The sequence below is a fragment of the Vipera ursinii genome (genome assembly GCF_947247035.1).
Source record: "Vipera ursinii genome assembly, chromosome: 2".
NCBI lineage: Eukaryota > Metazoa > Chordata > Lepidosauria > Squamata > Viperidae > Vipera > Vipera ursinii.
Window position 1 is genome coordinate 66,222,751 of NC_139513.1, and position 24,315 is coordinate 66,247,065.

Sequence of the window (24,315 nt, forward strand, 5' to 3'; positions counted from 1 at the left end):
TTGTTTTCTGTCTAGAAGCAGAAAAAAAAATTAAAAATTGATGCTTATAAAAATTCCAAAGAAAAGGTGAATATAAATCATGTCACATAAATCATGGAACACCTTTTAATTCAAATGAAGTTTTACTATAGTAAGGGTGCCCCAAGTCATTTAAAGAGAATTAGGGGAAAAAAACATGTTTGGGAAAAACTGTAACTTAGGAATATCTTGAAGACAAATGGGAAAAGAACATCCCTATAAACTGCTGCATTGTTAATTTTGCACTGTCCAGTACAAGTCTGTTTTCATCTGCTGCTATGACCAGTTAGCAGTTGTTGATATGGATATGACAGTTAACAGCAGTAGTGTTGGTAAGAAATAGACTGCACTGTAAAATGGAGTACTGGGACCCCAAACTCGGGTTGTCCTGCTGAGCATAGTTGGGCATATATGAAGGAGAGGCAGAATGGCAAAGCATGATGGATAGGGAAGTCTCTACTGATAGATCTCCAGAGAATAACTTGTTCGCTATGGGTAACAAAACCTGCTTGCCCACATTCTTGTTTTTTCTCTTTTCCTATTTTTGTCTTATGACATTAAGCATTTGCTGCCAAGTAGAGGAACAAACATATGACAATATTTCAAAGCTGTATGAAGTTCTGGGGTTCACTGTGGTCAAGCCACTTTTTTAAAGGTCACACCATCTTCTTCAATTAACACTGATTTCATTTGATTTTATAGAGGGAATGGACAAGAATGTTTAGGAATGAGTCATCCTAAAGATTTTTTCATAGTTATAAGAAACAAAGGAAAGCAATAACAATCAGTGGTGTGGGTAGGGAAGCAGAGAACCCTGGTTCTCCAACATCGTATGTAATATGGTTTCTACCTACTGTAGCCATTAGTTCCCAAAAAGTAGGTTTGCTGGCCACTGACCAAAAGATTGTCAAATCCTGCATTATTCCTTTTTGTTATTCCAAACTGTGGTTTCACTGCCAATCTTTCACTGAATGCTTTTTTTTGCTTTTTTCAAGAATTTGGCAAATAACATGCAACATGCTGATTTTCTCCATTAACAACATTTGGACTTGTGTTCCCTTGATCAGGAAGGTTGTGAAGATCAAGCCGAGGAACAGAGTCATGAAGTACTATAACTTCATTAATAGACAGTGATGTTATTAACACCACAAACAGATCAAGATTCTTTAACAGGTTTAGTCAACATCAACTATCTATATGTTGCAATATAAAGTCACAGGGTTGCTTTGCCATCTATCCCTGTTAACAGGGCTTTTTCCCTCATTGAATGCTCAGAACGGAGTTCCGGCAGCTTTTTTAGATGGAACCTTGTAGGTTAGGCAAGGCAGGTTGTATGACATGTGTGAGTTCTGGCACCTTTTTCTTTTACAAAAAAAGCACTGCCTGTTAATAATACATAGAACCACCTGAGGCATAAACTGCACTGTGTTGTACGTACAAGTACTGCTTGTTTGCAGAAGTCTTGTGGGTAAAGCTCCAACATTACACGGAAAATATTCTTGATGTTTTATAGGACAAGATTGGATCTAATGGTGCTTCTCTTGTGGTCTCTTCCTACCACACTGTTTCTTTTATCTGAACACGTTTCAAAACACATTGGATCACAGGTGTGTGTGTCAGATCAATCTTTATACTTTCTGCCAAGTGATATTTCATCTGTGAAACTACTTAGTAATGTAGTCCTGTCTGACATGGAGCTTCTTTGCCAGAGGGAAAGATTGGGTAATTGGAATCTAAAAAAAATCTCAACTCTTTTTGAAATGGGATGGCAGTTGAAAGACAAGGAAGCGTATCCCAAAGATGCTTTTCCACGAAGCAACTGGACCTTCTTGTTTTTCTTTGAAGACGTTTCGCTTCTCATCCAAGAAGCTTCTTCAGCTCTGACTGGATGGTGAGGAATGAAAAGATTTATACTCCTGCAGAAAACTGTTTGTTTGCATTCTTTTAGCGAGTCGTTAAAGCTACCTGGAGGCTTATCTGTACCTTCAGGGTCACCTGAGTAGTGTAAATGGGTGTGGAGCCTTCTTGGAACTATTGAAAGGACTGTGTTGTAGACGGGAGATAGGTGATGTCGGATTCTTCCCCCTCTGTTGAGAGAAGGCTGCTCAATTTTGACACAATGGCCTCTTTGACCCCTCTTTCAAACCAGTGGTCCTCTCTGTCCAGAATGTGGACTTTGCTGTCTTCGAAAGATTGGCCTTTGTCTTTTAAATGCAGATGGACTGCTGACTCTTGTCCTGATGGGTTTGTTCTCCTATGTCAGGATGTCAAACTGGCAGCCCACGAGCCAGATGCTTCACGCACACAGGCCATGCCTACCCCAGCTCTGCAAAGGCAAAAAAACGTTGCAATACGTCACATGATGTGATCGAGTTTAACACCCGTGTCCTGTTTTGTGCCATATGTTTATAAAGTTGTTGTTTAAGAAAATGACCGAGAGCATATAGCAGCTTCCCCCACTTGGATGCACTTCAGATCTATTGGGCCTGAATTTCTCGTAGGGTTCTTAGACTGTATGATCACATGCATGAAGAATATATTTACATGATGGGATTAAAATAAACTGGAGTTTTGTAAGTGTAAAGAAAGATATAACTTCTCCTTATTACAATGAAGAAATAACAAAAACGTCTATAACTAGAAAAAAGCATGTTAATGATAGCCTTACATTTTTAATCATCTTGTGCAATCAATTCTAGAAAGTATAACCTGAACATAAGTACAAAAGGAAGGTAACAAAATGTGAGAGGAAATAGCTTCATGTTAAGTAATTTTGATTATTGATCATGTATATTCGCTAATATGGGTGGGCTTATTAATTTTTTGTCAGTTTTACCTAGATGCGTGCAATATAGTTAGACAGAGGGGGGAGCTCTCAGTCAGTGGACAGATATTTTTTATAGCACATACATTCTCTTCATACCAGTGCCTCTCACTGAACAATCTATGTATGAATGGCTGAGTAAGTTGTTTTGCTTAAAGGCAGGAATTTGCCCGGCTTGCACAGATGTTTGCAGCAAACAAAATAAAAGAGTCAGTGCAAACAGTCGGATCATCAGGTGATGCAATAATGCAGCTGAGGAAGCCTTGTGGTAAAGGGACACCAGGCTCTTAAGCATTCTGTCTGAGGAATTAGGGAGGTTGATGGAATGCATTTTAAAAAAAGCAATTCAATCAAACCAATCTGCGGTGGTTTCATTGGGTGCCATAAACTTGTCTGTGGAAAGAGGTACTTGATATTTGTTCTCTTTGCCTAGAATGCATGCCCATGAAGCCTATCTTTTTTTCCTGTAACATACATAGAGCTTTCGGGGAAGAGTTCTTTTAAAAGGATAGTTATTTTAGTGGGTCACTCTTGTTCTGCTAGGGGAATGGGGACTTTACAAACATTTTGATTTTTGCCATAATCACTATTAACCACATGGAATCAGAATGCCTCAAACCCACAGTAAATGAGGGCCGTAAGGCCCAATGTGTGGTATAGGAACCATCTGATTCCTAACACACACACTCACACAAAGCATCAACAAAATTGGATCAGAATTTAGAAATGTCAGCTGTAACAAACTTTGCATACCTCCCTGAAGACAGGGTGAAGAGTTAGACTTGGAATGAATAGCATGGCCATTCACAGATGTCTATAAACTGGGCTGTGTAGTTCTTGACTGACACATTTAGGGCTGACAGCCTACTATAAAAGGAGTGCTTCAAAGAACAGAAAGCTGGCAGAGGTCGATATTTGTCTCTGTACCATTTTTCATCTCCATCTAGTTCCTAACCCACAATAATTAACCATGGATGATATTTACAAGGCAGCAGTAAGTAACTTTTCACACTCTGTTGTATTAAATCTCAGGCAGATTCTGAATAATAATATTTAGGATTGTAAGGAAAATGTTTCAATAAAGAGCATTCAATCAGATCCCATAAATGTTTTACACATTATAATATTCGTTAATGCTAAAACTAATAATTTACAATGTACTTTTTTAATTTGGTGCGGAGCATTTTTATATAACCTAAGTTCCTTAGGTATCGCAAGATAGTTTTGATGAAATCCTAGCTGCTTGTATTTTCTGTAGAAATTCAAAAATCTATTGAAGCCCAATTCTAACTAAAGCTAAAAGTAATTTAAAGCTCATGGCTTTGACTGATTTTAACATAATTGTTTGCTGCATAGGATTAGTTTGTTAATATAAATGCAAATCTTTTTTTATTTTTACACCCAAAGTATTTTGCAGAAAATGGCATTGCTTCCTATCATTTTCTCTTTTTTATGACAGATTTTTTCCAGATTTCTGTCTGACAAACTCAAAAATTAGTTACATGTGAAGATACATTTTACAAATTCTAGCAATATATATATGCATGTATAAATATGCTGCATGAAAAATGAGTCACCAGAATCCTGGCTGCTTAAAACTCTTCAGGAGATTTAGACCACTTAAGAGTTTGGCTAACATTTATACTGGTAAGGAAAATAAATAATTGCAGATGTAATGACGATAATAGAATTATCCTCAGTAATTCCACTTTAAATGGAAGTAACAGGATAGATGCACTTCTTAAGAAACACTAATAAGACCAAAGGGAGAAGGGTAGTTCCTGCCTTGAGCTCATCCTGATGAGTGCTCAGCTCCCCAGTGTAGCTTTAAACAGCTGCTGTGTGTTGTAAATAGTTCTCCACAGGAAAAGAATAGTTCATGATTGGACACATTTTAGTTTAAAATAAAGATTCCTTTTTAATGTTTATTTTTAAATATACAAGATCCTATCTTTTAGCTTGTCAGTATCCTCTTGATTCGGAATGCCTTGCCTGTAGTGAAGAAAGAACTGGAATTTACAAATTACTAGGACTCGGCTCAAAGTTATTAAATTATTGTGTCCTATCTTTCAAGAACAGATGTCAGCTGAAATATTTGAGGAAATGTATTATTAGTAAAATGCATTTCAGTTTTAAATGTTTTCTATAATAAAGTACTTTGTTATTTCTTACTTTCTTCTAAAATCTTTGGCATTCTCATATAATAGAATAAGAAGAGTGTTTTCTTGTTTTTTAGCAGTGTTTTTCAGAAGCTAAGTTCTTAATTTCCCAATTTTGGACTCCCGAGGAGCACAAACCTCCCTTAGCTTGACTCTAGAGTGAAATTGCCCTGAATTATTTATTATGTACCAATGGTATCCCACTCACTTGTACCCATTTGATTTTCACAATTATGAAGATTAATCAATGTTGAGAGATGTGATTTGTCAAAATCCACCCGGCATCCCTTACAACTGTGTGCAAATGTGAACCCAGTATCTTTTGCCTGAGTCTTTTATCATGGCACTACATGAAGTGTGTCATATCTGAAGGGGTCCCCCAGAAATGAAAGAAGATGTTCTTCCTGCATTTATTATAAGTGTGTGATAGCTCTAAATGTGTTTTCATTTGAAAAAACATTCATACAGACCTATGAAATTCAATGGATTTATCACTTTCCCACTCACATCTCTTATGCAGAGATAAGTTTAGAATGGCTTTCAGATGCTTCTAAACCATAGAACTTTGCCAGGGACATGTTACTAGATAAATGCTAATGTCAGTCAGCTTCTGGGAACAATCAGAAATGTTATCTGTCTTCTTAGCACCTAAGCCACTAAGGCATAAAAATAGCCAGCTTGCCAAAATAGTCCAAGTATGTGGGCTGCACAACAGAGAGGCATTTGCTGTCTTCAGACTTTTCAGCTATCCTGGGCTGTTGAGGAGAGAGGGGGTTATTCTGGCCATCACAATGAAGGAACAATGACAGCTGCTCCAGTTCCATCACAGTGGCTTAAATAAATGGGTTCAGTTTTCACTATGAAATTTTGCAGAGGCATCTTCTTGCTTTTGTTATCTCAGCATTGTAGGCTGTACTCTGCCTGCTGGTGCTACCACTCCTCCTCCATCATTCATTTTGTCAGATCTCCCCTTTAAAACAATTAGGTGTTTCAGATAAAAGCAAGTGGCAATGGATTGGTGCATGAGTAAAAACAATTTAAGAGAACTTCTTCTTCATGAGAACCTTAAAGAGGAGGATAGGGAGCTAAATAAAAGAAAGGAACCAGTTTCATGCACAGAATGCTCTTTCAGTATTTGAAACAAAGACCTCTCTGGAAGGTTTCTGTAATCATTTTGAGGAAAATGGTTGACTATATTTTCATATAGCTAGGTCTTTGTAGATTAAAATTAGCTGACTTGTATTCAGGAATGAGTATCTAGTACAGGTGATATTAAAAGCTCTGAACTCTATTCCCATAAAACATGTAGTGTAGTATCATGAATTAATGGACATTTCTAAATAAACTTCTTGAGCATTACAGTAATCAAAAGAAAAAGTGACAAAGGCACATATTTTTAAAGTTAGGTGAAAGGTTTCTAAATGAGCTTCTATAGTGCAGCATCCTTAACTGGAGAAGTGAATCTCTGATAACAGCTATGACCTGTAAAACTAGGGTTGGGTTCATATCAGGTTGAAGCTTTGGAGGAAATCAGCTCTTTCACATACCAGTCTGTTCAAGCACTTATATGGGCTATATCTCACTTTGTCCAGGTTTTTTTTATAGAGAGAATAAAATAATTAGGTGTCTGAATTCAAACTTTGGACAACTTCTACAACTCATTTGAGGTAGATGTTAAAAACAAGGGCTGCCCATGCACACTTTGAAAAATATTTGGAAGTTCTTCAGTTCTTGTACCAGCATGACCAGGGCAGCTGCCTGCTGTTCATTAAAGCATACACGATTTTTATTTTTTTAGGCTTCTAAAGAGACCTAGCAAAAGAAATACCCTTTAGAAGAGTCACATTAAAGACACACTTTAATGATTTAACTCAGTGAAACAGGAGCAAAATCTTTTTTTCATGTTTTGGCAAGATCTGAAGCAATTCTTCCAAATCATCTTCAAAGCAGGAAGAGCCCTGTTGAAAATATTGGGGACAGGATAATAACTAGAGAAGTCCCAGATACCAAAACTAATGGGATTAAATAAAAGGCCCAGCATTTTCTCTTAAAAATGTATTTCCAGGAAGACTGCAGAACTCACAAAATACCGTAGTGTTTCTAATGCTCAACTCAAAAAGATCTTGTAATTTATAGTAGTTAGTAAGAATCGCTTTGAAGGCAATAGTATCAACAATAATACATTCCAAATAGGAATTGATAGTCAAATCCATTCCAGCCCAGTGGTCAAGTGAGACCAAAATGGATTTAGAAAATCAATAGTATCTTGGCAAACTTGGAACTGAGACATAACCATCCAGGTCAACAACATCTTGCCCCAATTTGGTTAGTAAGAAGGTGGGAGATCTTTCACAATGTATAACAACAGTTTCCATCACATGGTAGTATAATCAGAATTATAATTTAATTTAAGAATTAGAAGGGTGTTTTAAAACACATAGTTAGGAATTAAATCACAGACAAAAAATGTGTATACATTTCTATACTTGACCTTTTATTAAATCCTTCCAGGATTTGCTTCACCCTGCCTGATAATATGCTGAATATCTGATCTGCAATTCTGTCCATTTTACAGACATGTTTTTCAGAACCGAATGCTTCAGCATTTTGCCCAAGAGATAAATTTGTTATCCATCTTTGAGGAGGTTCCATCTTTGGTTATGGAAGGAGAGGTGTTACCTCCCGTTGATAGGGCATGCAATTTAGGCGTCCTCCTGGACTCACGACTCAGTTTTGAAGATCATAGTGGAGTCGTGGCCAGGGGGGCATAGTGGAGTCGTGGCCCAGGTTCGCCTGGTGCGCCAGTTGCGCCCCTATCTGGACCGAGATGCCCTACGTACGGTCACTCATGCACCCGTTACCTCTCAGATAGATTACTGCAATGCTCTCTACATGGGGCTGCCCTTGAAGACCACCCGGAGGCTCCAGCTGGTGCAGAATGTGGCCGCGCGGGTAGTGATGGGAGCATCCCGATACTCCCATATTACACCCCTCCTGCGTGAGCTGCATTGGTTACCGGTTGTCTTCTGGGTGAGATTTAAGGTGCTGGTACTTACCTTTAAAGCCCTACATGGCCTAGGCCCAGGATATTTGCAGGACTGTCTGCTGCCGGGGACGACTTCCCATCGCCCAGTGCGCTCACACAGAGAGGGCCTCCTCAGGGTGCCGTCGGCTAGACAATGTCGGCTGGCGACCCCCAGGGGGAGGGCCTTCTCTGTGGGAGTGCCAGCCTTGTGGAACCAACTCCCCCTTGAGCTCCGGATGGCCCCGGACCTCCAGTCCTTTCGCCGCGACCTCAAGACGTTCCTTTTTCATCAGGCTGACCTGGACTGACGACGGGTTTTTGAAATGTTTTAATTTTTAATTGTTTAGTTAATTTATTTTGGGGCTGTTTATTTAATTTCTCTTAACTTTTGTATTGTTGTTTTTATTGTTGTTAGCCACCCTGAGTCCTTCGGGAGATAGGGCGGCATATAAGTCCCAAAAATAAATAAATAAATAAATATCCATCTATCAATACCTAATTTTGAGCCAGCCAGGTTGGATGGAATCTTTCTAAGTTGTTTTCCTGCTAAGAAGGGGAGACAAGACTGAATCTGAGTCAACTTTTCCTTCCTTGGACAGACTTCCTATACTGTGATAAAAGGAAAAACTGGCTTATAAAAATTTAGTAACTGAAAACAGCCATTTTGCATTTCTTAATGTAATTTCATTTAACATTATTTTCATATGAATACACTGTTATTCTCCTTTAGTGTTATTGTTAATTATTTAGTTAAAAGTAAGCCTGTATGGTCAGACCTGGGTAGATTCTGAACTGTTGTATTTCCTTCTGTACTACTGTATTCCCCTTGGGCTTGTCCATCAACATTTCGAAGACTAATTTATCTGCTGTTTGTCTGTATATCTGTATTTTACTAGTTCAGGGCAGCTGAGTGGACATAAAGCACACATTGGCAAAGTAGTGAGTTGGTATGCCAGAGCTTTTCCCTACTTGATAATTGGTGCTGCAGTCCTATATACCCTCTTATCTGGATTAAATTCCACTAAACTCAATGGCACATAGCATTGCACTGGAAGCATCTCACTGCTGTGTTGATTCAGAAGTTATGTCTCTGACAGGGGAATGCCATCCTATAATAAAGCTGGACAACTAAACTTGTTTGCAGAGAGAAGGGATGTACATAACAGATTTATATTTGCAGTCTAATTTGTTGGTTTAAGAATACTGTAATTGACAGTATCTGTATATTTTCACTCCCTTTTAATTTTATATATGTGTTCAAGGAAAAACCATTGATGTTTTAATCATTGTAATCAGCTGTATGAATTCCAGCTATTTGTTTATTGAATGGTTAGGGTCTCTTCTAACTTTTTATATGATGTTGATGATGATGATGGTGATGGTGATGGTGATGATGCAGTGTTAGGAGCTCTTCTTTGGAAGCAGCTGGAGAAATTAAGCAGGGGTATTAAATTAGGCCACAGGCAATTCCAACAAAAATTTATCAAGGTAGCTGCAATCTATTGGACATATTCTGACAAACATCTCAGTTTACGATTTGCTCGAGATAAGCTCATAGGACATATATCCAGTATGGTAATTATGTAGAGTAAGATTTTAGTGAATAGAACGTGTTTCTGAGATGAAGTTAACAGGTGTCTTACAGCAATGAAACTCAAGGACTTACAAATGGCAAATAACAGGATTATATACTAATATTATAAGGACAGTGTTAGTATTATAATATGTTCATTATATAATATAACATGTAATTTTTATTTTGCTCTGAAGACAAATTATTAATTGAAATAATTAATGTGAATAACTCACAAAAAATTAAATTAATCTAAATCCCAGATTTACTTCAATTTTTCTATGAGCATGGCTACCTCTGCTATATTTTATAGATAGAAATTACCATTTGAAATTCAGTTTTAGCTGTATTTCACTCTAAAAGTAAGCCTTTGAAACAACTGGAAGATGGTTGTCTGCAATCTTTTATTACATAATCACTTCATTAAAAGTCAATGATTTGGGTATATTCAATTGGATTTATAAACTGATGAGTACTATTTAGTTTCCCTACTGTACTTTCCAAACTAAGCTGAGTCAAGACACTGTGGTAATTTAACACAATTAAGAAGATTTCTTCAGAGTTCCAAATTCTACCAAAAAACCTCTACCCCACTGAATTGAACATTTAATAAATATATTCTATGATTCATAATTTAATTCATGAAAGATGTTTGTCAAATCCATACTTAAAGTTTGATATAATTGTAATCTGTACACTAATATGTATTGCTACAAAGTGTGTATTTTTGTATGTTTGATTGTTTTGAGCTATACTTTAGAGATTAAATGATTACAGTACACAGCTCATGTGTGAGAATTGCTAAATATGTAAACACAGATTCATCAATGGAATCTTTATTTTAATAGGTTGAGCAGTTGACAGATGAACAAAAAAATGGTAAGCATATAAACTTCATTTTTCCAAATACCTCTCAAAGGGTCTACCTTTAACTGAACAGAAATGTTGAGGATCATTAAAAAAGAGCCATCACCAATGAAAATCAACTTTCAAAATGAATGTGCTCATTTTAAGAAATACATTCTGATTTTTTTTAAAAAAAATTACAGAGTAATGCAAGAGTAGCTTCCACAAAAGTTCATAAAATATATAAAACCCAATAGAAACAATTCATGTTACTGTTATGTATTAGGTCAAATCACTCAAATCTATTTCAGTATATTATTCAGTACCATGAATAAACTATGAAAAAAGGAAGAAAATGCTTTATGTGATACTAAATGTCAGCTTGGCAACTGATCAGAAGCTTAAAGCAAGGCTCTCTGATAGTTTTTAAAACTGAGAGACCTAAAAAACAGCACTCAGCTGTCCCCCTCTGCCTCCAAGTCATTTATTCTTACTGCATCATAATCTAATGTTCTCCATTCCTTTTTTCCATGTAAAAATGAATGGCCAAGTAAACATAAACTATTAACATAATTCTTGGGATTGTGTTTTAACTGGGTTATTTTACTCACATTGATTCACCCAAATCATTTCAATATAGTTCATGAACTATATTATAAGGAAGAATTTAATTGCCTTCATTGTAGTTTCCATTGGCAGTCATTATAAGTCCCTACATTGTGCCTGAGTAAATTTGCTTCTGAAAGTGAGGGGAGGTATGCAGTGCTTCTGAGGAATGAGATCCAATCAGCCTTATTGAGAGGAAAAAGTTTGTATTAGCAAATTAGAGTAAAAAATATCACTTAATTTTCAACATATCCATACAGTATGTTTTGTTACAAAGTTTTATAGATCTCGTTGATTAGTAAATTCCATTAGATCTCCAGTTTAGTTGATTCCATTTATGCCTGAGAGAGAATCAGTCTGGTATTATACGAGACAAAAACTAGAATATTACTGAGTTGAACCCTGCCCCGTTTGTACCCATCACAACACAAACATGTGTAAGCAGTATCTTTTCTTGCAGTTCCTTAACTCATCCTTAGCCTGTGGGTGAGACAGCCTTAAATCAGCTGTACTTGGGGAAATGATTTACCCCTTAAACTAGGGCATTTAACAATGGCTGCAAGGAATGTACAATCTGACATGCTTTCCCACTCATTCTCACTGGTGGTGAGTGTTATGTACTGGGCTTTTGGGTACCACACCATGTGCATTGCTGGAGAACTAACGGTTCTCCAGCAACCCAGACAGGCCGTCTCCGGGCCTGCAATTGGTCAGGCTCAGGCGGCAAGCGCGGGTTCAATCTTATTGGTTGCTATCATAGGGCTTGGCTATATATTGGGGCTGGGAGCAGCCCAAGCCTAAGTACAGTTCCAGCTGGAATAAAAGAATGAGTTTCTCTGTACTCAGCCCTGTGTCTTCATTCCTGTTCACCAGAGCCCACGACATAACAGTGAGGTCAGATGCTCGAGCACTTGTTGGCCATTTCAGGCTGATTCAAGCATATTCCCCTTTCTCTGCCCCCACTGCTTTTCTCTCCAAAACTGTAGGCACAATTTGACCTGTAAAACATCTACAAGAAGCCGGGTGTGTGTGTGGGGGGTAGGGATTGTTTTTCCATTTTGGCATGGTATTTTTATAACTGGTGGGGGGGCAGTGCATAAAGGCCACCAGAGGGTTATACTCCAATAGGAACGTCTGCTGGTTGTGAAATGCTGCTATGAGGCCACTATTGTGGACAAGAGATTTGCTTTGTTTTAGAATTGTACACCAGTGCCAGAGATGCACTGCCCAATTGCAAAATGTTTCTAGCCTCTGAACTGGAGGAAATCAGCCTTTGCATTTATTTTATTATTTTATTTTATTTTATTTTATTTTATTTTATTTTATTTTATTTTATTTTATTTTATTATTTTATTTTATTTTTATTTTATTTTATTTTATTTTATTTTATTTTATTATTTTATTTTATTTATTTTATTTTATTTTATTTTAATTTAATTTAATTTTATTATTTTATTTTATTTTATTTTATTTTATTTATTTTATTTTATTTTATTTTATTTTATTTTATATTTTATTTTATTATTTTATTTTATTTTATTTTATTTTATTTTATTTTATTATTTTATTTTATTTTATTTTATTTTATTTTATTATTTTATTTTATTTTATTTTATTTTATTTTATTTTATTTTATTTTATTTTATTTTATTTTATTATTTTATTTTATTTTATTTATTTTATTTTATTTTATTTTATTTTATTTTTGTATGTCAGTGTAACTATGTGGGTATGTAGGTGTGGGAGAGAGTGATTTCACTCTTCTTCCCGTTCATTTCCCAGTTTTAAATCTTTATTAAGAGAAAGAGCACTGAAACTCACAATTGCCAGTCCTCTCTCTTTTTTGCATCTCTGTCATGATGCCTGGATATTTCCCCCTGACTGGTGACATTTAAAAGTTAAACAAGGCTGGATAAATCAGTTGCTTTGCATAGCATGGCTGGCAGGTGCATAGTCACCTTACCACAATTTAGTAAAGGATTAGAATAGATACATTCAAGGCACAATAGGAATCAACAATGCTCAAGATTTGCTCTTGAGGTATCGCACTCTTAAATTAATTAGTTTTGCTTCTCTCTCTCCAGAATTTAAAGCTGCTTTTGATATATTTGTCCTGGGTGCAGAGGACGGATGTATCAGCACAAAGGAATTGGGGAAGGTAATGCGCATGCTGGGACAGAATCCTACCCCTGAGGAGTTACAGGAGATGATTGATGAAGTAGATGAAGACGGTGAGCAATTTCTGCTGGGTGTTTGTACAGTATAAGGCTTTAAGTTTAGATTTGCTGTATCGTGTTTTGAAATATAACTTAATATGGGAAATAATTCAAACAGAGAGGAAGTTAACTTGGTGCTCTATTTTTCCTTGACAGGCAGTGGTACAGTAGATTTTGAAGAATTCTTAGTTATGATGGTCCGGTGTATGAAAGATGACAGCAAAGGAAAATCAGAAGAAGAACTTTCAGATCTCTTCAGAATGTTTGATAAGTAAGTGGCTCTATTAGCATATGCCAGAGAGTACAGTAATCAAGAGAGTACAGTAATCAAGTTGAGTCTTCATGAGTTTCATACTGATAACACAAGTCAGACTGAAAACCTCATTGTCATGACAGAATTACATATATAGATACTTCTTGTTTAGCAACCAAAATTTGGACTGGAAATTTAGTTATTAAGTGAAGCAGTCACTACATGGAACCATGACTGTGCTTATATGATTTCAGTTTTCCTTTGCTTTACAAACCTACTAAAGTTTTAAATAACAAGGATTGGTCATAAAATTACTCTTTCATCACCATCATAACTGTGAACAGTTGCTAAATGAGGCAGGTGCTAAGTGAAAAACCACTCTATTTAATTTCTGATATAAAATTAAAGCTGTTTAACACATGTTTATTAGTAGTCATGAAATCAGCTTGATCTTTACATAGAAAAGAATTCTTTTGTAATATAATGCTTCTTGTCTTCACTGTTTCACTTTTTTGATTTATAATTATTCAAGGATGGATAACAGTTTTAATAATGTTAACAATAAAAAATAAAATTTATTCCTGAGGGCTAATGCCAATGATGGAAATCAGGACTGAAATGCACTATGGACAGGATTTGTTTCAGAAGAGGGTAAAACCATTCATTCTGTCTCCTCTCTTTTTTCTAGCCTTCATTCTTTCTAGAATGGTTCTCCCTAATGTATTTTATGACACACAAACTTTCACACAACAGCCAGGCAGAAGTGAAGGGATAATGGCCTGTTACCAAAAAAACCCTACTTGACTGGAGGGCAACAGAATCTGCAGTTTTATTTGCCTTCTTGAAATATATTTTGATGAAGATGAACAATTCATGTGCAGAAGTGGCTAATTTCTACCAAACCATGGAAAAGAAAAACATTTTATTAGAATGTGATTCTTTTCATACATGAATGAACAGAAACCTCTTCAGTCTGGGTTCAGTCCTATTCTTGAGATAGAATCATCCTTTGGCCTGCTAAATGTTCACCTGTGAGAAAAAGACAGAGGAGCATATTTGTGTTGATTTTGCTTTGATCTCCCAATAGTTTTCAATACTGTCAACCCAGATGTTCTCCTGTAGTTACATTAATTCCACTGCTATTTGCAGGACAGTCTCAGAGAGTAAATTGGGTGATTCTGCCTCTGACAGCTCTTTTTTGTTGTTGTTGTTGTTGTTGTCTCTGGAGCCATTTAACATTCATAAGATCTGGTTTGGAATGGTCTGATTGGAAATAAAGTACCATCACTATACGAATCAGATCAATTTTTCCATATCCAATTCAGAGGAGAAAAGGCATGTTCTGAAACCAGTCACGGAGTGTTTAGGACAATAAACTGGATCTTGAAAAGATGCGGAAGGAGTTTTTACAGACAGTTTGTTCCTGGAAATAGAAATCAGAGAATCTTCCCAATCTAAATGGGACTATGTTCCCTTAGAAATACTGTATTTGTGGAGTCTCCTAAAGTCACCACTGCTCTTGAAGGCTCAAGTAACCTCTATGGCCATGATTGGCAGTTCAGTTGATATACCAACTTTGTTCTTTCCTAATTGTATATGTATATGGCTATTTATGTGCTGGTAACCACATACCTCAGTTACTATAATCTCCCCTGTGGTCAATCTGGAAGCTCCAATTAGTTCAGAATTATAGTTGCCAGGTTGCTGAGTCAAGCGTATATTACACCTTTGTTCAGGTAGCTGCAGAGGCTGCCAGGCATCAGTCAACTTATTGTAACTTTCATTTTTAACATCTAAGGCACTGAACAATTTGGGGGAGGTTATCTGATAGATTGCCTTTATCTTTATCGAACTGGTTGATCACTAGAAGTTCCTGCAGAATATGCAGTACTTTCCCCCCCCCTTCCTCATGGGTAGGCCTTCTCTGTATTAACAACTGCATTCTAGAACTCTCTCTTTCTCCCCATCAGCCTTCAGAGGTAGTCCTGACAGGAACCACACCCAAATAAACTCATTCTATTTTATTGTAAGGTTACATTAACAGAATCTTGACAGTCTGAAAATACATTTCCCCCTGCCTCACCTTTACAATCCAAGAAACTAGGGCTGGTCCTTTCTAAAACATTTGCCACACTCACAAGCTTTCTGCAGGCTAAGCTGCCTCTTATCTGACCCTTGCTCTGGCTGCATCTCTTTTCCCTGTCTCCCAAGGTCATTCCCACATAACCTTACACACCCTTGAACTTCATGAGGCATCTACTATAAGATTTCTGTAATGACTATTCTTTCACACTGGCTTCCTTGGTGTAAATTTTAATGATCAGAAGTCTGTTTTGTTCTCCATCTCAGTATCTCTGGGAAGAGCCTCTGACAATTCAGATGTCATTATCAAGAAATTTGTGTTCCCCAAAATATAATCTCATAGATTATCAAACAAAAAGAAATGAAGACCGTTATAGTGACCTCACTTTTTTTTCTAATTTGAATTCCATTTAGCCGTGGTATCTGGGATGGAAATTCTGCAGGTTGCAGCTCCATTGTATCAGGAGAGCTGGAAAAGCTGTTTTAGGAATGTAGTGATGTGTCTATGAAATATCCATTTTTAATAGTTCCAGTAAATTGGCCACTTGGGGGTTTTGCCATTCCTTTCCTTGTAAAGTTCAGAACTCACACAAATCCCCAAGTGATTGTATCTCTTGAAATGAAAAGGTAAATGGTGACTGGGGCTTCGTTAAGTATGCAAGATGTGTAAAGGAACTGCAGACACCTCACTTTCTGAAAAAAATTGTGAAAAGTAACATTTGTAAAAGGGCTTCTGTTTTTTTAGCTTATCCTTTCTTTCACAGAAACGCAGATGGATACATAGATCTGGATGAACTAAAGCTCATGTTACAAGCTACAGGAGAAACCATCACTGAAGATGACATTGAGGAGCTAATGAAGGATGGTGACAAAAATAATGATGGCAAGATTGACTATGATGGTAAGTTATGTTTATACACTGCATAATATTACAGCCAGAAATACAGTATTATAAAAACAAACAGGACAGGAATCACTTTAAAATTTGAAGCTGCATCTTAATCAGTAAAAAACAACTGCTGCTTAAATGAACAATAAAATTCTCAAAAGTGCTGCAACCTGCCCCCCCCAAAAAAACATGCTTATGTCCTGTGCTTTCTCCTATTTGTCACTCCCCAATGGTCTATGTTTAATTTATGGGTAAGTTTTTCAATATATAGAATTGGTTTTTTAATGATTATTCCCAAATGAACCCAACTTGGATATGTCAACAGACTTGGGGTTCTCGTGGAAATGGGGATTTAATAATGTACCATCTAATGCTCTAGCCCTTTGGTCTTTTATAATGTAATGTTCATGTTTGAATTGTAGATGTTTTTTACATAATTACTGTTTTAATGGTTTTATTGTATGCCTCTTAGAGTTACATTTTCTGAGATAGGTGGCATATCAATAAATAAATACATTCACACATACACGTACATGTCCTTTACTCATCATGAAAAAACCCCCCAAAGAGTTTATTTTTCCCCAGATCATTGGAATCCATAGCCATACACCGTAGATGTTGTTTTTTTTAAAGTTTGGCTTGAGAAATAATAAACACAATTTTCCTAGAAAAAAAGTATGCAAGTCTAAGCATCCCTACCATATGAATGGGATGAACCTTGACATAAATTCACCAATCATTGTTGAAAGAGACATGGAATGTTGCTGAATGGCTTGGATCAAGACCAGTCTTTGAGCCCAAGTGTTATGGGGACAAATTGGAGAACAAAATACTGTATTTTTCAATGTGCAGTCTTGGATAGAGGAAGTAGCACGATGAAAGAAAGGGCTGAAAGGAACAATGTGGCAAAGGTCAGGAACATTGCCTCATTTTATGAATATGATCTTTGGTTTCTCTCCTTTTGCAGAATTTCTGGAGTTTATGAAAGGCGTTGAGTAAACATGAGAATTTTTGAAGGCAGTATCTTTATTTGAACATCTTCAGTGTTGTCTTTCCACGTTTCATCAGGTTTGCTTCTCTCATTATTTTCATGAAGTTATGTACTGAACATTGTGAAAATCAGGAAAACATGACCCATCTCTTTTTAAGTGCCTCAAATGGTTAATAGGCATTGACTGAGCCATATTATTATACAGTATAATAATGCCACATGCTATGGCATCATCAAACCTAAAAATGTTCCTTAATTGATGACTAGGTTCTGCTGGTTACAATGAAAAATAACACTTTAATAACTATTGAGATGTTTAAGTTATTATCAAACATTTTCATTTAACATTAGGATATGCTTTTTCCTTTCTGTACCTCTTTGCTTGCCAAGTTAAAGTATGTAAAAAAACAAATGTATGTACAAAAAAGTTTTATTTCCAAAATGCTAATAAAAATAATTGCAAATCAGAGTGTTTGTTTTACAGACGTTTCTGGGTATGGGATGCTATCGTGCATGCCTATGAGAAAAAAAGAAGAAGCAGCTGTAATTAAGGCTTATGTTTATATCAGAGACAGTCATATTCAATATACCAGACATTCCAAAGTCTCCATTTAAAGTGTGATACTTTCTGTAAATCAGTATTTGTTTGTTTATATCAATATATTCACCCATTTTGCTAGCATGATTCCAGATGATTAACAGAGTTAAAACATCAGTACAAAACAAAGCAATGATGAAATAAGAACATCTATAATCAAAACAAAAAGCAATTGATGGATTGAATACATTCAGGGCTCACCTAACCTCCTGAGCCTATACCCCAGATCTTAATGATTGTTCAAAAAAAATCAACTTGGTCAACGTAACTTTGGGTAGTATCATATTTCAAAGGGCAAGTGCTGTGATAGAAAAGGCACACTTCCTGAATCCTGCAAAATGATGGAACCTGGAGCATGTCTTTTCTGCTGTTCCTGATGGGACAACAGAGACCATTGCAGAGGCAGGCAATCCTTCAAATAACAACCCTATGACATGAAGGGCTTTTTTAGTGATAACATATTGGAAAGTCAACACAGCTCACAAAGCAGAACTGTAATATGGACATCAAGAGACACCGATATTGCTTAAGCTGTTGATGTCAAGCTCAGGAAATGGAATTCAGGCAATTCAAATGGGTATAGGTTTATTGTGTGCTAATGCTCTCTACAAGAATCTGAACTACTAATGGTCAAAGCAAATTGGTGGTAGATAAGAGTCAACAGGGATTCAAGGTGAGCTGGATTTAGTTGTCTTGTGAGTGCGAAAGGACTTGACGCACTTGATGCATTTGACCTCCTCCCTCAAGCTCAACCTGGTCACCTACAATTGCTTTCTAGACAAATACAGCTTCCAGATATACTTCAAAGACAGCACTTTGTAAAAGGTGAACCAATGTGAGTGACCATACATAGTGCCTCCTGGTCCAGAAAGGGGCATGTCAACCCAGATCAGGGAATCAACTCCACAGAAAGACTAGAACTATTTTTATTGAGAGCAGCTATAATAATAGAATCTTGCAAGGGAAGCTGTTGGCAATATTATCTTGTTTCCAGGACTTGCCTACTCTCTTCAGTTAGGGCCATAGGTTTAGAAGATAAGTTGCTTTGATTGAGGACACTAAGTACCCTTACTGATTATAAAAATCAGCTAATTATCTAGCTGTGCATGTGTGTTTGTGTGTGTGTATGTACATGTGCACCTGCTCATTACCAGGTTTAATTCTTAAGCTTTCTTTCATCCTTTCATCAAAACCAATTGCTTGCAGCTCATTCCTTAGACTGAGCTGCTGATGGAGTCTGCACTGTTTTTATATACTGTAATAGACTTGGCTGGTCCAAGGCTACTTGTTTCCTGTATAGCCTCATTTTACGAATACTAAGCCTTCACCAAGAAGCACATTTATTCACCAGTACCATTGCTGAGTAACTGACTGCTCCCAGTTATAGTGAAAAAAAATCCAGGCACTCAACCAGTCTGAAATAACTCCTCCAATTTCTATTTAGAAATATTTTTTCTAAACATCTGAGTGTTCGCATTTCAGTTTTATCATTGAGGAATTCATAGAATTTTTGAAAATATGTGGGTTTAATGCAAATAGAAAAGTACCACATTTGCCTGCTGGAAAGATGATCCTGAATATGAGAAAATTACTCTAAAAAATTAGGACAAAAACATCATCTATATCAGTTACCATATTCTCACTGAATCTAAATTTTTCCATATTTTTAAAGAAAATTATTTGGGAAATAAACTAGCTTTCCTTTCAAATAAATGTAGAAACACAATATTTTAATGGCACATCATTAGATATTAAGGAACGTGACATGTCTGGAAATTGATACTGGAATTCCATGTTCACATATTTCCAGGAAACTTTGCATCAAAGCATCAGCTACATGGGAACAAGTAGCCACAAAGAGCAGGTGGAGGTTGAAATCTTTAGCTCCAACATTCTTGTTTATTTATAAACTATATGACCTGCTTTTCATTATTACAAAAAATTGTAAGCTATGGCTCCAAAATGAGGTTGAGCAAGGAAATTATATAATATTACAAAACCAAATATTTCCAAGATTTGTTGGGTCTAAGACTGGTTTAAATCTACAGTGTTATCTTGTTATGGCATGGGAAGAAAAAGAGAAGTAAGTTTCGCTGGTGGGTGAAAAACTCCAATCCCAGAGTAAGATATCTAAAAAGTAAGTTCCTTCAGAGTCTAAATTAGTTAGGTCTTTAGTTAGTAAATGAATGAATGAATGAATGAATGAATGAATGAATGAATGAATGAATACTTCTGCCCAGAAACTGTCACCCACCTCTTATCCAAGACTAGCTGGTTTCATCCATGAAATGGCTTCATCAAGCCATTTCCTTCACCTTTCACCTAGATAAAATTGTATCAGCTCACATTATTCCTTTGTTTGGTCTCTTTTACCAGTTGGCATCACACAAACTACAGTATTATTTCTCAGAGATAGTCTTATCTCTGTCAGCAACATCAAACAAAGCATAATCAGGGTTGGTGCCATTGTGACAGACTGGATGGTGATCTTGCCCATTTCACACTCATTTCTACTCAGGGATCAATCTCCTTGTGGCCATATTCCACAGCCATTGTTGGTGGGTAAAAATGGAAAGCTATAGAGATGAAATGTTTACACTGCCTGTCTGTTCATAAGAGTGCTCTGGGCCTCTATCTGTATATGACTACGTTTAGTGCTGTAATTGATGAAAATATGTGCATTGTCTAGTATTTAAAAAAGCCATCTGGCTGAAACTTTAAAAAGGTAGATCACTTTCTTAAAAGTACAGTAGAAGTGCAACTTAACACGTGCCTGCCTGCTCGAAGTCTCTATGAATCCTGACTCATTTGCCAATTATTTGCAAGACTATAGTTTAAAAGCAGAAGCCTTAAAACTCACAGTACTTTGTATATGTTCTAACACTGATTGCTTGAGTCAGGTTGGCATTGGAACATTAAAGCAACATTTCATGATTTTTCTAGATATGTGGCTTAAGGAAAGTAAAATATCAGGAATAGCATTTGCTTAGCAGGGTCTTGTAACAACTGTTCTCTACCCTGTAACAATGAGTAGCTATTTATAGGCACATTATTAGACGAGAAGGTGGAAATTCTTGGCAGACCAGAGGCATTGCGCAAGCAGCTGTCACAAACCACTATCCTGTGATCTTTAAAGTGTTCTTTAAAGTCTCTCCTCTTGAGTCGTGCTTAAAAGTATAGAACATTGTCATAGCTTTTGTTGAGAGAGAAGGCAAGGAATAGAATTTTAGTATGTTCTACTCCACAACTGATTCTAATAAATATGTCACCCAAAAGTGAATTAAAAAGTTATTTCATCTTTCATTTAATAGAAAAATATTCTCAAAATCTTATGTTGATATTGAGTCATTTGTTTTCACAAGTTTTCAGATAGTATGTTATCTTTTCCAAGCTGTGAAACAGAGATCTTTTACTGGATAGTGTTCTGTCCCAGCCTATGTTGTTCCTTGTTATGCTCACAAGGAGAAATCCCTCTTCCAAGAAACAGGCAGGAACCGCAAGAAAAACCAACCCCTTTTATTATTCACAGACCTGAGTCAATGTCCAAGGCAAACAAATACAGTTCACAGAAACTCGATCCTCAACACAAACGGTTGCCTTCGATAACCAGCCCCTTCCACACCTTCCCTTTTATAATTCAGCCAAGGCGTGGCTTCCTAATGACTTCTCCTTTGCCTTTGGAGCCGCCCCATTGCATTCCTCTGTCCTACTTGCTTCTCCTTCCTGCACATTTGTGCATCCCGGATTTGTCCCAGGTGTTCTTTATCACTGTCCAACTCAGGCTCCCAGCACAGCTGTGTCTCAGCCTGAGCATGATTAGAGGGGCCAGTCTCCTCATCCGACTGTAAGTCTTGGAGCCCCTCAGAGCCTTCCTCTGACTCTAATGTCACTCCAGACCTCTCCTTCTCATGTGATTCCTCAGACTCAGCTGCCGGATCCACTGGCTGGCGAGGAATCACAACTGATAGATAGATCTGAACTCATAGAGTCATATAGGACAGAATAAACCTCAGAGGTCTTCTAATCCGGCTCCCTGCTCAAGGCAGGAGCCTTATACCAGTGGCTCTCAACTTTTTGGGCACCAGGACTGGTTCCATGGAGAAAGGTTTTTCCACGGACCACAGAGGGCATGGTTTTGCATGCTGCCCACACCTCACAGATGGGGCTTTGCTTGTTTGCACAGACCAGTTGCTGGCATGCTGCGGCTGTGTGCCAGTCCATGGACCAGGGGTTGGGAACCCCTGCCTTAAACCATCCCAGTCAAATGGTTTCCAGACTATTTTGGAAATTCTCCAGTGATGGAGCATCCACAGCCCCAGGATGCAAGCTATTCCATTGATTAATTGTTCTCACTGTCAGAAAAATTCTCCTTATGATTGTATCTCTCTTTAACAAGCTTCCACCCAATATGTCTTGCCCTGCCCTCTGGTGCCTTAGACAATGTCAATCCCCACTTTGTAACAGCTCCTCAAGTACTGGAATTCAGTTATCATGTCCCCCCCACTCCTTCTCTTTGATAGGCTAGATATACCTAACTCCATGAACAGTTTGTCACACGATTTAGCCTTCAGACCCTTTATCATCTTTGTTGCTCTTCTCTGCACACACTTTCCAGGGTCTCAACATCTTTTTTTGTATCATGGTGACCAGAACTGGATGCAGTATTCCAAGTGGGGCCTCACTATGCAATGTCAAGCAGTATTATTCTACTTCGAGATCTTGATATTATTCCACTGTTGATGCAGTCTAGGATTACATTGGCTGTTTCAGCAACTGCAGCACATTTCTGGCTCATACATAAGTAGTGGTCCACTAAGACCAGGGCTTTTTTTTCTCATTGAACGCTCAGAACGGAGTTCCGGCACCTTTTTTGGATGGAACCTTGTAGGGTAGGCAAGGCAGGTTGTATGACATGTGTGAGTTCTGGCATCTTTTTCTTTTACAAAAAAAGCACTGACTAAGACACATAGATCTCTCTAACAGTTACTACTGTTGAGCCAGGTACCACCTATTTTGTACTTATGTATTTGATTTTTCCTGCCTAAGTGCAGGAGCTTACTTTTCTCTCCACTAAACTGCATCTTGTTGTATAGGGCCTAATGCTCAAGTCTGTCAAGATCCTTCTGAATCTTGAGTCTGTCTTCCAAAGTGTTCGCAGTTCCCGCCAATTTGGTGTCACCTGCAGATTTGATGAGTTCTGCTTCTATTCCCTTATCTACATTATTTATGACTCATTACATTACATTATATTACTATCTCCCAAAAAAGAATAATACATAAGAGATTATTCTTGTCTGAACACCTTGGTTGGATAACGTTATATAATAAGCAGCTGTAGAAGCAGTAGATTTCTACTAGGTTTAATTCCCTCTTTTTCTGTTTTTTGTCCACTAAAAAGTAGAACTCGCTGTCGTCGTCATCAAAATTTAGACAGACATTGGGCAACATTGTACTATAAATTAATTTCATTCAGTCTGTAAAGAAGAAATTTGAATTGGGTTTGCATGACTTATTGACCACCAAGTCAATCTATCTAGTCTAGTGGCTGTATCCATTCAGTTTTCTTGACAGGGTTTGAGTTTGCTCTGGTTTTCTTCCAGAGTGGTTTTTCAACTTCCTAATCAAATCAGATATATTTTAGCACAGCAAGTTTGGCAAACAAAACAAATGTGACTGATATATGTTTTAGGGAGTCCTGTGCACTCAGAATTTTGAACTAACTGAGTAAAATTGCATTTGAGATTGTTTATCGTGCTAACTCTGTGAAATAACAGGTACAAGATTGTCACTGAGCAAATTAAGCCATCTTCTCTACTAGACAGCCTTTTATGAAATATCTTTCTCCTCTGAGGGAGGTGGAAGCTCAGTTGGACTTCTAGAGATTACAATGTTATCTAGGTAGAGCAGTTTTCCTGGCCTGATGCCCTCTGCTTGCCCTCCACATCAGCACCTACATTCTGCCAGCCAGTTTGGGCACTGCCCAAATAAGCATTCAGTATCTTGGGAAGGCATCAAGTTAGGAAAGGCTTTTCCCTCTCCCAAACAAGAGAGGTCAAAATTTGAAACTGCAGAAAAAGTACTTTATGTGTGATTACAATTAGACTGCATTTTGGCCTCTAATTAAATGGCTGCAGATCAGCATTTTGTTTTCCTTCCATGTACACTGAAATGACATCTAAAAGATCTCAGATTCTGGAACAGGAAGAACAGCTTTACAACACTATAATATTCCTTT

At 37.1% G+C, this 24,315-nt stretch overlaps 1 protein-coding gene across 2 annotated transcripts; it reads left to right on the top strand.

The window, feature by feature from the left end:
* Positions 1-1,493: 1,493 nt before the first annotated feature.
* On the top strand, positions 1,494-17,931 carry TNNC1 (troponin C1, slow skeletal and cardiac type). Of its 2 annotated transcripts, none has more exons than XM_083357227.1 (6): positions 1,494-1,625; positions 10,448-10,478; positions 13,136-13,282; positions 13,424-13,538; positions 16,367-16,503; positions 17,459-17,931. In XM_083357227.1, the coding sequence occupies exons 1-6, from the start codon at positions 1,521-1,523 to the stop codon at positions 17,488-17,490; spliced, it is 567 nt and encodes a 188-aa protein (XP_083213353.1). In that variant the 5' UTR covers positions 1,494-1,520; the 3' UTR covers positions 17,491-17,931. The 2 variants fall into 2 exon arrangements, with proteins under 2 accessions (XP_083213353.1, XP_083213354.1); XM_083357228.1 differs by lacking the exon at positions 1,494-1,625 and adding an exon at positions 3,706-3,836.
* The last annotated feature ends 6,384 nt before the right edge of the window (positions 17,932-24,315 follow it).

Bases quoted from the DNA above. Each gene is read 5' to 3' on its own strand.
- TNNC1 (XM_083357227.1), top strand. From the start codon at position 1,521: ATGTTTTATAGGACAAGATTGGATCTAATGGTGCTTCTCTTGTGGTCT. The intron at 13,283-13,423 runs GTGAGCAATTTC...TTTCCTTGACAG, and splicing joins TGATGAAGTAGATGAAGACG to GCAGTGGTACAGTAGATTTT. The intron at 16,504-17,458 runs GTAAGTTATGTT...CTCCTTTTGCAG, and splicing joins TGGCAAGATTGACTATGATG to AATTTCTGGAGTTTATGAAA.